This window comes from Palaemon carinicauda, chromosome 5 (genome assembly GCF_036898095.1).
Source record: "Palaemon carinicauda isolate YSFRI2023 chromosome 5, ASM3689809v2, whole genome shotgun sequence".
Classification (NCBI taxonomy): Eukaryota; Metazoa; Arthropoda; class Malacostraca; order Decapoda; family Palaemonidae; genus Palaemon; species Palaemon carinicauda.
Window position 1 is genome coordinate 141,252,532 of NC_090729.1, and position 15,937 is coordinate 141,268,468.

The 15,937-nt window shown below is 35.3% G+C and overlaps 1 protein-coding gene across 3 annotated transcripts in view; it reads left to right on the forward strand.

The window, feature by feature from the left end:
- Window positions 1-1,747: 1,747 nt before the first annotated feature.
- The window catches only part of LOC137641518 (uncharacterized), a 115,582-nt gene continuing 101,392 nt past the window's right edge, over window positions 1,748-15,937 (forward strand). For 2 of the 3 annotated variants that reach the window (XM_068374143.1, XM_068374140.1), the window contains exon 1: window positions 1,749-1,926. Coding sequence is in view for 1 of the 3 variants with exons in the window: in XM_068374146.1 (XP_068230247.1) it covers window positions 1,837-1,926 (90 nt within the window). In the remaining 2 variants the exon portion in view is untranslated. Of the gene's footprint in view, window positions 1,927-15,937 lie in introns of all 3 variants that reach the window. The other variant, XM_068374146.1, reaches the window with a different exon arrangement.

Consider the following 15,937-nt stretch of genomic DNA (forward strand, 5'->3'; position numbering starts at 1 on the left):
GAGAAAGATAAAGAGGTATAGAAGAAAACCTTTGAGAGGTTGGAAAGTTACAAAGTTGGAATGTCAAAAAAAGGTTATCGAAAAAGGAAGAATGGATCAGTTTATTATTCGTGTTTTTATTATGTATTATCTATTTATTCATTTATTATAGATTGATTGTTTAGTTAGCTAGGAATGTTCGTTGATGTTTTTAGTGTTATTCCTCCATTGGAATTCTGCAGACATGCTTTTAAATGATGATTGACTTTTTGGAATAGATTCCTCTTAGGGGAAGCTGATGTGATTTTTGACAACCCAGTTGGGAAAGGAATTAAGTTAATTTTGATTAATGATAATGATGATGATGATAAACTGCCCAGATATAGAAAGTGGCATGGATAAGCTTTCATTGCTGAGACTATTGTCAGAAAGTAATATTTGTAGGTGAGGGGTGCCTTACATCTTCATAATTCCTTTGACTTGATGTAGATCATAAAAAACTCCTGTTTCTACCGTAGTCTGGAAATCAGTTTGGCAATCCAATTGGGCAGACAACTGACAACCAAATATTTAAAAGAAGTTAAATATATATATATATATATATATATATATATATATATATATATATATATATATATATATATATATATACACACACATATATATATATATATATATATATATATATACACACATATATATATATATATACATATACATATATATATACATATATATATATATATATATATATATATATATATATTTATATATATATATATATTTATATATATATATATATATATATATATATTAGTGTTCAAGTCTCTGTTACAGTATCTAAAAAAGAACTGCTGTTTATTGATTTCAGCTTTCATATTCGGTTTGCAGCTTCGCTAATCACAATATTTGAAATTAAGAGAATTACTCGAAGGAAAGTTGTCCAAAAAGAATATTACTTACATAGATTTGATATTTTGGTAAAATATTGTTTTTCGAAGAAGTTTCGTAATTTTCAGACATTTGAAGAGTTATGAAGACTTTCCTATAGCTAGGAATTCTTCTTCTTTTTGGAGGACTTATAGAAAAAAGAAAGTTTCTTTGTAACTCTAAAAGTTCATACTTCGATAAGTTAACAAATAAATAGAAAAATTTCTTAAACTCTGTGAATCTTTCATTTTGACGTATTTATTTGGTTTATCAAATGAAAATTCTATCCCTTACATTAGTAATGACTTACTACTTTCTATTCTTGTTATTCGCCTATTTTTGTTAAACACTTATGAGATTTTGTTACTAACATTGGGAAAAGGAACACTCAAACTAAAAGCTTTGATTAGAGACATAAAAGTTACGAGTCAAAATTCTAATTAATTTGATTTCATTTTTTTTCTCAATTAATGGATTCCCATTTGCAACGTATCTGTGAAGATGATCGTTAGTATCACACATCCTTATTATCATTACCCTGTGCGATGCTTTTCTTTGATTAAAATACGATGAGAAACAAGGAGAGACCCAAAAGAAAAAACTCAGCTGAAGAAAAGATCTTAAGCTATCTTCATAAAAAAGTACCCACAAAGTTGCAACTATAAAAAAATACAAGTTGAAATATTTTATACCCTAATTATCTTATCTAATGAAATTCGGTAAATCCTTGTCTTGATATGGGCACGACAAAGCCTTAGACGAAAATTCAGGGAGGCGATACCTTATCAGATCTACTGTGATACAGCAATCTTATCCTCGGCCATCGAAACTGGACAAAGTTTTCAGGTAACCATCTTTCACGGTCGAGTCTTTATCAATCCCAATGATCTCCACTGGGAACCGAAGCAGACTGACCGTTGGTGGAAAATGAGCGAGATATGTCAAGAACTGGTAACGGAAACCACTCACTTGTTAGAGGTCGACAGTTACAATCCTTTGAGAGTTCAATACTCCAAGGTAAGTTTCAAAATTGCTCTTCTATGCGGATCCTTAAGCTTTTAGCTGCCTGGCCTTTATAAATGAAGCATTTGACTCTTGCATTTGTTTTAACATTATTCATAAGTAATACAGCTTTCATGTTTTCGACTGTTATTCCAATAAAATCATACATAACAGTATTTCAATGCTTAATCAGATTGATCTATTAACTAAATATTCCTTATTGTTCAAGTTGTTTTAGTAAAGTGTCTGAATATCGATGTCAAAGCGTTTGGCCTGTTTTTACATGTGATTATCCTGAAAGCCATCTTAATGTGCTGCATTGCGATAAGTGTCCCTAAGCACACTTGAATCTAAACTAAGTTTAATTGATTTACCTAAATTGAATCCCGTATCAAAACCGCGCAAAGTTCTTTTACAGAATATATCACACCAGGAAGGGAGGTAAGTTGAAAAAGTCAATATTTGCGTCGTGAAGAAAAATTGACATAATCTCAGAGATAAGATGAATTTTCTTTTCTTGTTTTAGTAACCTTTAACAAATAGCAAATGTTTTGTGCAAATCATGTTTCTGCCACCACTTGTAACATAAATCAAACAAACCAAGTAGTATACGAGATTACAGCAATTTTTGAGAAGAATTGTGCAAATTATGACACAATCATAAAATTTGACACACTTGTTCTCCAAGTGATACTAATCAAATCTGGGCGAATGGTCGTTTGAAAATCCAAGATGGCCTTCAAATTAGTCGCCCAAAGTTGATGTTTTGCTTAGAAGTATTTGAAGTTGCCCGATTTGCATGATCTAGATATGGATTCTTATGTCTTCAAGTCTACTGAAGTAGATTTTGATGTTAATAAAGCAAAATGACACATTTTACAGTATTTTATTGTTTATACAGAAAAGTAACATAATTTTCAATATTTTGCTGGGGTTTTCAAAATAGCCTCCAAATTGTTTTTTTTTTTTTTCTTTTTTTTTTTCGTAAGCTTTGCACCACCATGTTCCAACTATGCCACAGATCTTCCAGCTGCTACTGCTGACATACACAGCTACAGAGTGATGTGCAGGGGAGCGCTGACTGTAAGCATATGCATCTTCCTTTGCAGCCTTTCGTACAGCAACACTTTGTCAGTTCCTGACAGCTCTCTGCAATGTTCAGTTGTGTTTTGCAACATATCTGCAATGTTTCTCATTTCTGTATCCACCACCTTTCAGTATTACAGCTCGTGTCTGGATTGGAAATGGTTGTCTGGCCCAAAATTATCCCAGCCAGATGGATTGTATGTTTTGTGTGTTCTCTGAGGGCTGCCTGTGTTAGTGGAATTGAGTTGAATAGTCTTTGCTTGCAGGAAGAAAAATCTAGTTTTGCTTCAGCCATACTAGCAGCTGCGCTTGATCTATCTTACATGAGGAAAACAATTCTCTTCTGCCTTTGCAGGTCATAATCACGAATCACTGTTGGTTCCTGGCGTAGATTAGTGAATGTTTCAGAAACATAATAAAACGTGTTCCAAGTCTGCCGTGCATATTTCTTCTCTTTTCCATGGAAGGCAAACATCCAGTGAACGTATAATATTCTGTGATCCCTCTAGCTTTCTTAAGCCCTATTATAGAAACTATCCCCATAGACTGAAACAGCTCAGACTTGTTGCTTGTATCATGAAGGAAACTTTGCCAATTACCTGGTGTACTAGTGTTTCCGTCACTATTTTTCTCCTTCCTTGTTCCTTTTTCGACCTCGTCTCGGATTTAAGTCTTAACTTCTTGTATTATTATTATTATTATTATCATTATTATTATTATTATTATTATTATTATTACATGCTGAGCTACAACCCCAGGTGAAAAAGCAGAACGTTATAAGCCCAAGAGCTCCAACAAGGAAAATAGCCCAGTGAGGAAAGGAAATAAGGAAACTACAAGAAAATTAATTAACAATTAGAATATTTTAAGAACAGTAACAACATTAAAATGAATATTTCATATATGAACTATAAAAACCTTAAAAAACAAGAGGAAGAGGAATAAGATAGAATAGTGTGCCCAAATGTACCCTTAAGCAAGAGAACTCTACCCCAAGACTGTGAAAGACCATGGTACAGAGACTATGGCACTGTCCAAGACCAGAGAACAATGGTTTGATTTTAGAGTATCCTTCTCCTAGAATAGTTACTTACCATAGCTAAAGAGCCTCTTCTACCCTTACCAAGAGGAGAGTAGCCACTGAGCAATTACATTGCAGTAGTTAACCCCTTGAACGAGGAAAAATTGTTTGGTAATCTTAATGTTGTCAGGTATATGAAGACAGAGGAGAATATGTAAGGAATAGGCCAGACTATTCGGTGTATGTGTAGGTAAAAGGAAAATGAGCCGTAATCAGAGAGAAGGATCCAATGTCTGGCCAGTCAAAGGACCCAATAACTCTCTGGTGGTAGTATCTCAATGGGTCGCTGGTGCCCTGGCCAACCTACTACCTACATCAAAGACTGCTTCTACCCACTCGAACCTGGCATCATAGTACAGTATTCAACTTATGGGATGATGACTTCTCTAGCATAATCATCAAATGTCTTTGAAATACGTGGAGGTAAGGTATTGATAAGTGCTAATCCATCAAAGATGTTTGCATCTGCCTTTGGTTCTCTTGTCTGGGAAGTTAAATTAAGCTTCAATAATTTCAACCAGCCGTGATTTCTGACACGTATGACGCATGCCACTGACACTGAGAGATGTGATGTGTGACTTATTCTCCTGTTCGAAAAAATTTTGGAAGCCACATTGCTTGCTCTGACAAGAGATGAACAGTCATGAGAAAAACTGACATTTGTCTTTGAGGACTTTCTTCCTCAGCATGTTCTTGTTTGAAGAAAGAAAGGGAACTTTTCTTAATTTGGTGATAGAAAGGACTGTCACGTTCATCCTCTAGCTCTTTATTGAATGATTTGAATTGCTCTTTTCCCTACCAGTGATGTGTAGCTACCCTTCCTGTAGGATGTGAATCTATAATGTTCTTTGTGTCTAGCATCAGCAGAAAAGCTGATTTGTCTAGGAATGGGTTGCCCATTTTCTGTCAACCCAGTTGCCTTTCCGTCACCTTTGATCACTGCGTTATTTTTCTCGTATGTTTGATCAATCACTAGGACAGAGAATTCTCTTCTAAACTTGTGGATGACGTGATTCCCTTTGTGAATCTCCATGGCCATTTCCTGATGTTGTTGATCAAGTGACATCATATCTCTGGGGGTAAATTGGAATTGCCATTGCTTCTCTAAGCTTCCAGCCCCTTTGGTCTCGCAAAAGAAACATTGTTCTGTTCCATCTTCTTGAACTTTTTGTGAGATCTTACTTCTACTGACCTCATCCCTGTTACCTGCAGAGGTTGATCTTTTTTAGCTATCCTTAACTCTGTGTTGTTAAATAAAAGCCTGAAACTCTCATGATATAGTAGCATCTTTTATATCAAGGTTTCTTCTATCGCACCACCTTCGCCAAATATTCCAGTATCTAAATTGATTGGTAGTGCATTGAGTGAGTGAAATAGAGGAATATTCTTTACCAATTTCATATCTCCATCAGTCCATTTTCTGGCAGTATTAGCCTGGGGGACTTTAGATATTTTTTTAACCTCTTAATCCAAACAGTGGTCCTTGATTTTCCAGTAAAACTAGCGCCCATAGTCAGTATGAGGCTCAAGATTAAGGATTTATCCTTTTACTACCCTGTACATATATAATAGACTATTCCTGTGTGGTATACAACTAGGTTCTTGCACCATCCACTGCACCTAGCCCAATCGTTAATCCAGTAAATCTATTGTGATCTCTACACCATCCTTGGCTCAGCTCTCGCGTGCTGCTACGACCTGTCCATTCCGGAAAACTAATAGGTAGTTGCAGCATAATGTCGACATACATTCCTACTTGGTTGATACTAAACCTCATACTGAGTGTAACAACAGTGATATTACAAACGTGCCTTGGTAGTGCCCGACAATCACTCCTTCAAGAACTTCATCAACTTTATTCCCTTGAAAATTTTGGAGGTAGATGTTCTCCGTTACATGCAAAGACCTTCTGCGTGCTACCCTCATCCAGTCTAGCCCGAGAACCAGCGCGGTTTACCACGGATCTGAAATGAGAAAATTGATAAAAAAAATACGTGTTGGTGTGTAAAACAAACAGTAAAATCTTAAAACATATGTATCATGTTACTTTATAAACAGTATATAAATTTTTGGGAAAATGTGTCGTGCGCTTTATCAACATTAAAATGCACTTCAGTAACCTTGAAAACATAGGAATCGTTATCTAGATCATGCAAATCGAACTACAAATACTTCTAAGCAAAGCGTTAATTTCGGCCAGCCAATTTAGTGGCCATCTTGAAAAAGGCTGGCATCGTGGAGTTTCAAGTGGCAAAATCGGCTATATTCGATCATTATGACTTGGGGTAACAAGTCTGCCAAATTTGGTGCTTGTATCATCATATGCAGGATTTTTCTCCTATGCTAAAAAGAAAAAAATGCACATACAGATCTAAACAAAATTCATCGTTATTATGCACAACGTAAGCTTAAAGTATTTGAGGAAATCCTTACATTTTGAGATATGGCATCATTATTCTCAGAGTCCTTCAGTATTTAGAGGAAATAAGATGATGTAAGTCTAGCATTCATTAAGCTATAGAAAATCTGAATGGCATATTTCGAATCTGAGCTTCCTATAGGTAAATCCTGTTGTAAATAAATAATATTCAGATTCATTCCATAAGAACATCTAACAAGTTGTTGAAGTTTCTTCACATCTTTGCAAATTGTCTTCGCTTTCAACAGCTTAGGCATTCTTTTCTTGGTGTATCAAACCTAGGTACCTAATGATTGTTTGACTGAACCAAATAGAAAACCTCATTTTATCTCGAGTCAAACTGGTAAAATTAATGCCTGAAGGTTTCGATATGATTAGCCAAATTTTACAATCGGAATTCAGATTTTTTTTTTAAATAAAATGGTTTAATGCTCGTTGCAATAATCATGCGTCAACCAATACGTCAGATCCAGCAAAATTCAAACCTTCAGTTGTAGTGTCAGTAATATGAGTACAGGGAAAGTTTTAGTTTTTGCCGTGAATTTTTTCCAAAGTAGTAGCCCCCTGTCGTACAGTTGGTAAAGTGCTCACATCTGTTTCATTCATCCGGACATATATAAAGTCTTTGGCCCAGATTCGATTTTATTAACATTTTGTCGTGATCTGAGCTTCCCTATTTTTCCAGAACCCTCTCCTAATTTGGATATCCACCCATAATTCAACTAAAGTAAAACCAAGTGATAGTAACCTATGTTAAAATAAATAAACTATATTAAAAAGATACTGTTCACGAAAGTACAAATTTCGTTAAACATTCTCTAATCGAATGATTTTCGTCTCTTAAACTTCTCAACAATTATTGAATGAAACATGTTTCATATCCAGATTCAAATCAGTATAAAAGAGAAAGTTTGAAATTTCTATGGTGGAGGTCAACTTCTGCCAAATTTTATTGAAAACTTAGCATATAAATTTTTCTTCCACTTGGCGATGCTTCTACCTAACACCGTCACTTCCATGATCCAGATCCGTATTATCACTAAAAAATAACGAGAATTAGTCGTAAACAAATGCTCAGTATTGATGACACATCGTATGAATACAAACGATTACGTAATAATATTTACAGAAAACAAGAAAATTAATCACAGACACGAACTGGAATTAAATCGATAAGGAAATCAATTTGCTGATACTGCGTTGATATCACAATCACTTAAAAATCTTTAAATTATAGATAAGATGACCAGTTACGAGAGGAAATTCAGTAACTAATAGTTTTATTCCTGAATAAAGACACTATGGGGAGGATAAGTATATAAATCCTTTCTAGTTGCATATAGCGACCAAGTATTATTATACATGTCAAACTCAGTGTTAGACTTTATAATTCCATGTAATTGAGGGAGCACTACAAATATGATACTGCTAGGGTGACATCCTTTAAAATCCACAAGGAGTTTTCCTGGAAATCGATGTAAACAGAGAAAAGTCGTAAGCGATCGGAAGGAGGCTGATATCCAACTTAATACGCGAAAATTTGGGAATCTACCTTCCATACTATTATTTCCCTTTTTTTCATTTTACCATTTTGTCTTCTATCTTCCTGGAAGCGATTCCTTTTCCTTCGTCAACACCATTTTCCATGTCAGCTAATAAATGATAAAAAGTAAAAAAAAAAAAAAAAAAGAGAAATCTGAAATGTTCTCGAGAGCTGTCAATTTTGGTTGGGAATTATTAACCCAATAACGTTACTTCAGTGAACTGTTAGGTGCGTCATAATAGTCTTCGATGATTATTAGTTGACGCTGGCCTCAATACAGAATATGATTATTGGATATTGTTATCATACTACATATGATGGAATTTGGTTATCTACCAGATTTAAAAACAGAGATGTATCTTGAATGTGTCTATCAATAAGCGTCTCTCTCCAAGTCATTATCGTATATGAATTGCAACATCATAAAAAACTTTTTACTGATTATTAGTTGAGTTTTTCTATAATGATAGGCGAAAAACAAAAACAATATATCTAATCCTTTGGCAGGAAAACTCTCAGAGCAACAGGTCTTTATTTGAGTATAATTATTCGAATTCGAATATGATTTGTTACTTTTCCAAAGATGATAAACTTCCTGATTCGCCAAATAAATGTATCTACAGTCATCATTGGGGCAGGGTTTGCCCATCACTCAGTATTTAGCACACGAGAAGGAAGGCGCCTATCAATTACATTGACCAGATTTTCATTCAAAAGATTCTACATGTGCAACCCATTTATGCAATTGTGACCAATTCTAATGCAAAAGAAATCAGTCAGAATGCTATTTCAGTCTGTATATATATATATATATATATATATATATATATATAGAGAGAGAGAGAGAGAGAGAGAGAGAGAGAGAGAGAGAGAGAGAGAGAGAGAGAGAGAGAGAGAGAGAGATGTATACATACACACACACACACACACACGCATAATATATATATATATATATATATATATATATATATATATATATATATATATATATACGAAACCGAAATGAAAAGAAGAATAAGCTTGGGATGGTAAACAAAATGAGATTATAAGAATAAAATGCCACTTTCTCTAAAGAGAAGAGTATTTAATCAGATGGTCCTACCACTTTTAACTTATACACCATAAACTTAGAGCCTTAGAACATAAGTTGGTTACAACTCGGAAAACTATGGAAAGAATAATGATGGGAATAACATTAAGAGACAAAATAAAAAAGCAGCATGGATACGAAAACAATCTAAAGTAGAGGATATTCTAATAACATGTAAGGAAGAGAAATGGAGATGGGCAGGACATATAATGAGAATGACTGACAATAGATGAACATATGGAATAATAGTAGAGCCCCTAGGGATTGAAAAAGCAGGGAAAGGAAGAGAATATAAAGGATTGGCCACTTAGAAAGTTTATGGATGTAGTCTGGCATAGAAAGACCATAAACAGACGCAAGTAGAATGATATATCTGAGGGTTTTGTTCTGCAGCTGACTAATAACAACTGATGATAATGATGATTATCATGTTATATACATGTATATATATAAATATATATATATATATATATATATATATATATATATATATATATATATATATATTATATATATATATATATATATATATATATATATATATATATATAAACGAAGTATGTGACCTTATATGAAGCACCAAATTTTTTTTTAAGGTAAGTTACCACCCCCGCCCCCCGCCCATTGCACGGTAATTCTTCTTTGCTGTAGAGTTCGAAACAAGGTTGGGGGAAGTAGGTTAATATCCCCTATGCTAATAAATATATTCAAATTAAATTTTAAATGATTATTTGAATATATATAAGCTTTGTTTCTACCAATTTTCATGTTCAAACCGGCTACAGGCATGCCCTGGCTGTCACTTTAGCTAAAAAATCAGTGAGGAGCCGCAAACTACTCCTAAGAGTTTTACAGATATCCCAATTATTTTCACAGAGTTTAATGGCCGTTATCGATACTTGCCATAGTAAAGTCACAGTAGCCATTTTTCGATATCCGAGGGAGGCCGATTTTCGGCGGCGCCGTAAATTACTCGTAGAATATTTCACATATTCAGAGATTTATGGGATGGATATTTGCTGTGTCAATACCAATTTTCATGTTGATATGTGCCATAGAAAAGCCACAGCAAACGTTTATTTCGATAGGTTGAATGGTGGAGTAAATTGTTTCTATAATAATCCACATATCCAAATGAAAATTTCAGGGAATGATGGGAAACACTGTTTCTCTGTTCCTGCTAAATTCTATGGCAATATCTACAATTGAAAAGACACGGCCATCATGTAGCCTTCTTAAATATACTGTTAGATGTAGTAACATTACAGTGAACTGCGTGATAGTGAGCGACATCAACTGGGGACATTGCCAATCTCATAAACAATATCCATCCCGAGTTGCAGCTAGTATATATATCTATATCTATCTATCTATCTATATATATATATATACTTATACATATATATATATATATATATATATATATATATATATATATATATATATATGTGTGTGTGTGTGTGTGTGTGTGTGTATATATGTGTGTGTTTGTGTGTGTGTATGTGTGTGTGTTTGTACTCGTTAGTCAATTGGGTAGCCTTCCATAACAGTTCTGGTGTTCTAATTTTCACTGGGAGACGCAGCAAATGTTAGCTACGATACTTATCATAAATCATAACTTATTGATAAATAAAATGAACATATAAAAGAATTACTTCATTGCCATCTCAACTTTTTTCACTCTTAGCTCATTTCTCTTAAATCTATTACAAAATATTGTATTTAAGTGTTTTTTATATTCATAATATACATTGACTCACTTTAACTTAAACTTTTTATAAGTATCTAGAAGGAATCAAACATGGAAGTAGAAGGTAAGTTGATATTTGCAAAAATTAAATGGGATTATTGAACAAGCTATGTTCAAGTTAATGGGAGCGGGGTAATGAAATTCATATGGCATCAGTTTTTTTATACTAAAGGTTACTTATCCAGTTATCCATGAGATTAAGAAAATTTTCCCAATAGATTATCTATAGTATGACCTTGATTACACACACTAAATCAATACTAAGTAATTGGAATTCCTTGCATTCTTTTCCCAAATGCAATAATCTTAAAATGCTTAACATTGAAATCATAACTCAGATTAGTTTATAAATGGACAACTGCAAATAAAAGACGACTGGCCTAGCTTTAGGAAGAGATGAAACATCAACCAATGATCAAGGAAAATGACATGATAAGTAGTCTTTTCATCTAGGTGTGTAGTCTGTGACTTTGGGATAATTGAGGAAGGTCTTTTCAGTCGCACTTTGTGTGGGGGGGAAGGAGATAAAGCAACAAATGTTAGAGGTGGTTAAATCCTCTACTCGGGTCAGACATATTACTTTTTACTAAGGTAGTGACGGTTGGATGACATACTGTACCCCACCAAAGGGCTGTACCTGCCAGTTGTTCAAGATAAGGAGATAAGTGTTGAATCGTACTAAAATCTCTAGTTAAGATGGCTGTGATGCTATCAAAGGTTCAATTAACATTTCGACGATCATCCTCTCTCCTAGTATCATGCTTATCCTACTACACAGAAAGTTAAATTCTCTCTCTATTTCCCCCATTCAATGGCTTATAAACACTTAAAGTTTGATAAAATGGAATAGCAAAAGCACGATAAAAGAGGAGAAAGTCATGGATATTAAAGGATACTTGGAATACTATAAAAAGGAGACAAAGACAGAAATTGACTGTTGAAATTTTTCGAGGAAGTAATGAAAATTACAAGGTCGAGCATGCTAGTATTCCATTATTGATAGTGAGGTCAAAAGAAAAGTCAGAAATGACTGGAGAAAATATTTAGACAGGAAAGTAGATGTGACAGATGGTATATGTATATGTTTTTACCATGTTAACTTATTTTAAGCCCTATATCACAAATACCTGATCTTCCAGAGTATTATTAATTAGCTTTGATATGGCACAGTAACTCAGAATATTTTCACTCTGAGTCTGTCATAGATATAACCTAGTTTTATTTTTTTCAATGGGAGCGTTTCTGTATCGCCTTTCAATCTTAACGAGACATCATTGTCAAGGGTACAAGTATAGAAAAGGACAAAGCAATATTGTAATTGCCTTCTCGAGCAGCATTTTCCTTCTACTATTGCTGTCTCTTAACTTCACTCAAAATCTCAGTTGCTGCTCTTTCATACAGCTTAATGGAGAATGTCTATGGATATATCTCTTAGTCGATTGACCTTCCCATGTCAATAGGTTATCAGGCACGACTTCCACAGAAATGACGCTTCATTTTCCAGTTTTCTCTCGTCGATTATCATTTGCCCTCTTACCAGTATTAACTGCTAATGTGCTGCATTGTCTACTTTAAACTCTAGGATCTTGAAGTTAATAATTTTCCCAAAGTATTCAGTCTCGAGAAGCTAATCTCTGCAAAGTAGAAAACTTTAAAGTTTAGATGAAGAGATTCTGGGCGGGATTATTAAGAACAAAACCATGGAATTTCTAACCTGTAGTTTCTAGTCCCCATATTTATTATTCGAAAGAGAACACATAGGAGAGAGAGAGAGAGAGAGAGAGAGAGAGAGAGAGAGAGAGAGAGAGAGAGAGAGAGAGAGAGAGAGAGAGAGAGAGAGAGTGCCATAAATGCATCAGTTACTTTAGTTTTTACTGGCTGAAGGCCTGGCAAGTGGCTACTCCTGTTGTTCTTGTACTTGGCGTGTACACTATACCCGCCCCCCCCCCCCTTTTTTTTTTTTTTTTTGGTCGTCATGAAACTTAGTAAGGTATATTTCCTGGACCAGTATCTATATATCCTCCAAGCGGCATTTACAAAATTATATCTCACTAATTATTAATTAAAGAGTGAAAAACAATGAAAGTTCAACAACACATAATAAACGTAGGATCAGCGTGAAATTCGGTATGTAGGCTCTAGACGAGAGTACTTATCAATCAATAAACAGAAAGATTTTGTGTCACGATTAATTATCAATTTATCAAGCAAATAATCATTTTCGAGGTACTAATTTCAAAAGCTTACTCCTTAAATATTCAGCCGATCTGGCTAAAACTTGCTATGAACATACTAGAAGCATACCCGCATTGACGCTCTCCGATTTTTTTTTTTTTTTAGTAATTAATTTAAAAATTAAACTCTCTAAGTTCACAGAAAATAGCCGTCTTTGGTATCAAGTAAAACCGGAGAGACAGAAGTCTACAATGATGCATTTGATTGAATGAATTATATTTTTTTTTCCTTGTTAATTAGTAATTAACTATTAATTTGAGGAAACAATGGATTCTCAAAGTTGACACAAATCAATCCATTGGTGAAACGGGCGCATAAGTTTCCTAAGCAGTTACATATTCAACCTGTAGTAGTTCATTTGAATTTGTTTTTACACTGACTTCTCAGTAACTCGTGACTACTTAATATATGTAACGATCAGAGAGCAATGCTTCATATCAAATCATGGATCCACACAAATAAATAATGTAGGGAAGATGTAGATCGAGACAAAAATCAGTAGTAACATTCTTTTATTTCATCTTTTTGTATATTACGGATTGCCCAAGCACACACACAAACTCACACACACACACACACACACACACACACACACACACATATATATATATATATATATATATATATATATATATATATATATATATATATATATATATATATATATACACACAGACATTAATGTATCAAATTATATGGCTTATTTGAATATTAAAAACATGTCTAAATGTGCAAAATTCATCGTATATATATACATATATATATATATATATATATATATATATATATATATATATATATATATATATATATCAAAATGTTGTTATGAAAGGATATTTAAATACATGTTTCATAAGATAGATATAATACTAGCAAGTAAGTCAAAAATGGTGAAACATATTAACTAAGCTTCAAGATACTGTAGTGAAAGGAGTTAGGATTAGAATGCAACAGATAAAGTGTAGAATGAACTTATCAGTAGAGTTGTTTAGATCGACGAAAAGATGCGCAGGACGAGATTACTAAGTAAGAGGCCTCGCGAAAGATGAAAGATTATAGGGAATAGAGTTGTGGTAGCTTATTGGAAACGTCCCTGTCTCGAAATCTGTTGAACCTGACTGTCCCTGTGTGCTAGGGGGCTGGGTCTACCTTCTGAGTCATCGCCAGTCATTGCCTGGTCCTCCCTGGTCCTAACTTGATGAAGAGGGATCTTGGGAGCTGATCATATGTATATATGATCAGTCTCTATGTCTTTATCCTGTATCTTGCCTCTGCCACTCATGAGTGACCTTTAAATCTTTAGAGTGACCAAGGAAAAAGTAAAGTTGGGAAAGGGGGGAAATCAATATCAAAAAAAAAAAAAAAAGCTTTCTATCAATTTAAGTAAGAACTTTCGTGGGGAGGCACTTACACCGATGCGAATTTAAGGAAGAGGAAGATTAATAAACACTGCTGCCTAAAAATAATGTAGTCTTGTTTTGACAGCGTAATTAACTTGAACAAAAAATATAAAAGAGTGGTGTCAAATTGTAAGCCACGGCAAACCCCACTCCTCGCACGTGAACCTTCACGGAAACACTACCACTGTTCAAAATTTATTTATTTATTTATTTATTTTTTTTTTTTTTTAGAGTTGCAGTATCTGTTTATAATAGTGTACCAACCGTGTGTCACACAATTGTACATAATTCCTTTTGCATATATTATGCTTGTATCTTCGTTCTTCCCTCGCACTAAACGAACATGGAAATTCATGTCTGCTATTTCCTCTGTAACATTGTCTGTCTTGTTAACTTGTTATGTCCTGTTGCCTTGAGGTTTTGTATATAAAGGAGAGTGTTCTTAAAAATATAACTCATTCGTTCCCAACCTGCCTTTGAGTTCACAACCTTACTCGGCTCCGTCACATTGGTGACCCCGGAAGTCGACTCGCTCCCACTGCCTTCCACCCCCACCTCCCTCACCCCTCCATCGTTGGTACTATGACGGAGACGGACTCTACTACAGCAGTTGGTGCTGCGGCAGCCCCATTGAAACTTTCACCGTTCGCCACCGGAGATTCGTTTGCTTGGTTTCAGCGCGCAGAAGTCCACTTTTGTATCAGGGGCGTGACTCGCTCAACCACCAAAGCGGATTATGTTCTCGCGGCGATACCCGAGGACACCTTCCCAGAAATATCCGACTGGCTTTGTGAACAAGGAGACACCCCAATAGCGTATGACGCCCTCAAAACATACCTTCTGCAGCAGTACTCGCCGTCGCCAGCCGCCCGTATAGCAAAGCTTTTTCAGCTCTCGCAACAACCGTTGGGGGACCAAAAGGCTTCGCTTGCCCTCAGGGAAATGACCAGTATCGCTCGCCTTCAACCTGGCGCAGACGGCTCTCCTCGTGAGGTGAACCTACTTCGGGCCCTTTGGATACGCCGTTTACCAGAACCTGTACGCGCTGCCATACCCGATGTCGATAGTTTACCCATAAAGGACTTGATGACCAAAGCCGACGCCCTTATGGACAGCCACTTCAAGACCTCCATCAACGCCTCCACCCCTGACGAGGAGGATGCCTATTCAACGTCAACCGAAGCTGACATGAATGCCGTAGGACATACACGCCTACCCCGTGACGTGCCGAAGCGGCGACAAAGCCGCCCACCACCCACCAATCGCTCGCGCCCCAACCAACGACTTCTACAGCCACTTACTACCTCCCATCCGCCGCAGTTTTGCTACTACCACTTCAGATTCGGGGCAACTGCGAAGAAATGTGCCAAGGATTGTCAGTGGCCAAAAAACGTGTAAGTAGGCCATCGCTTGTGGCGGTGG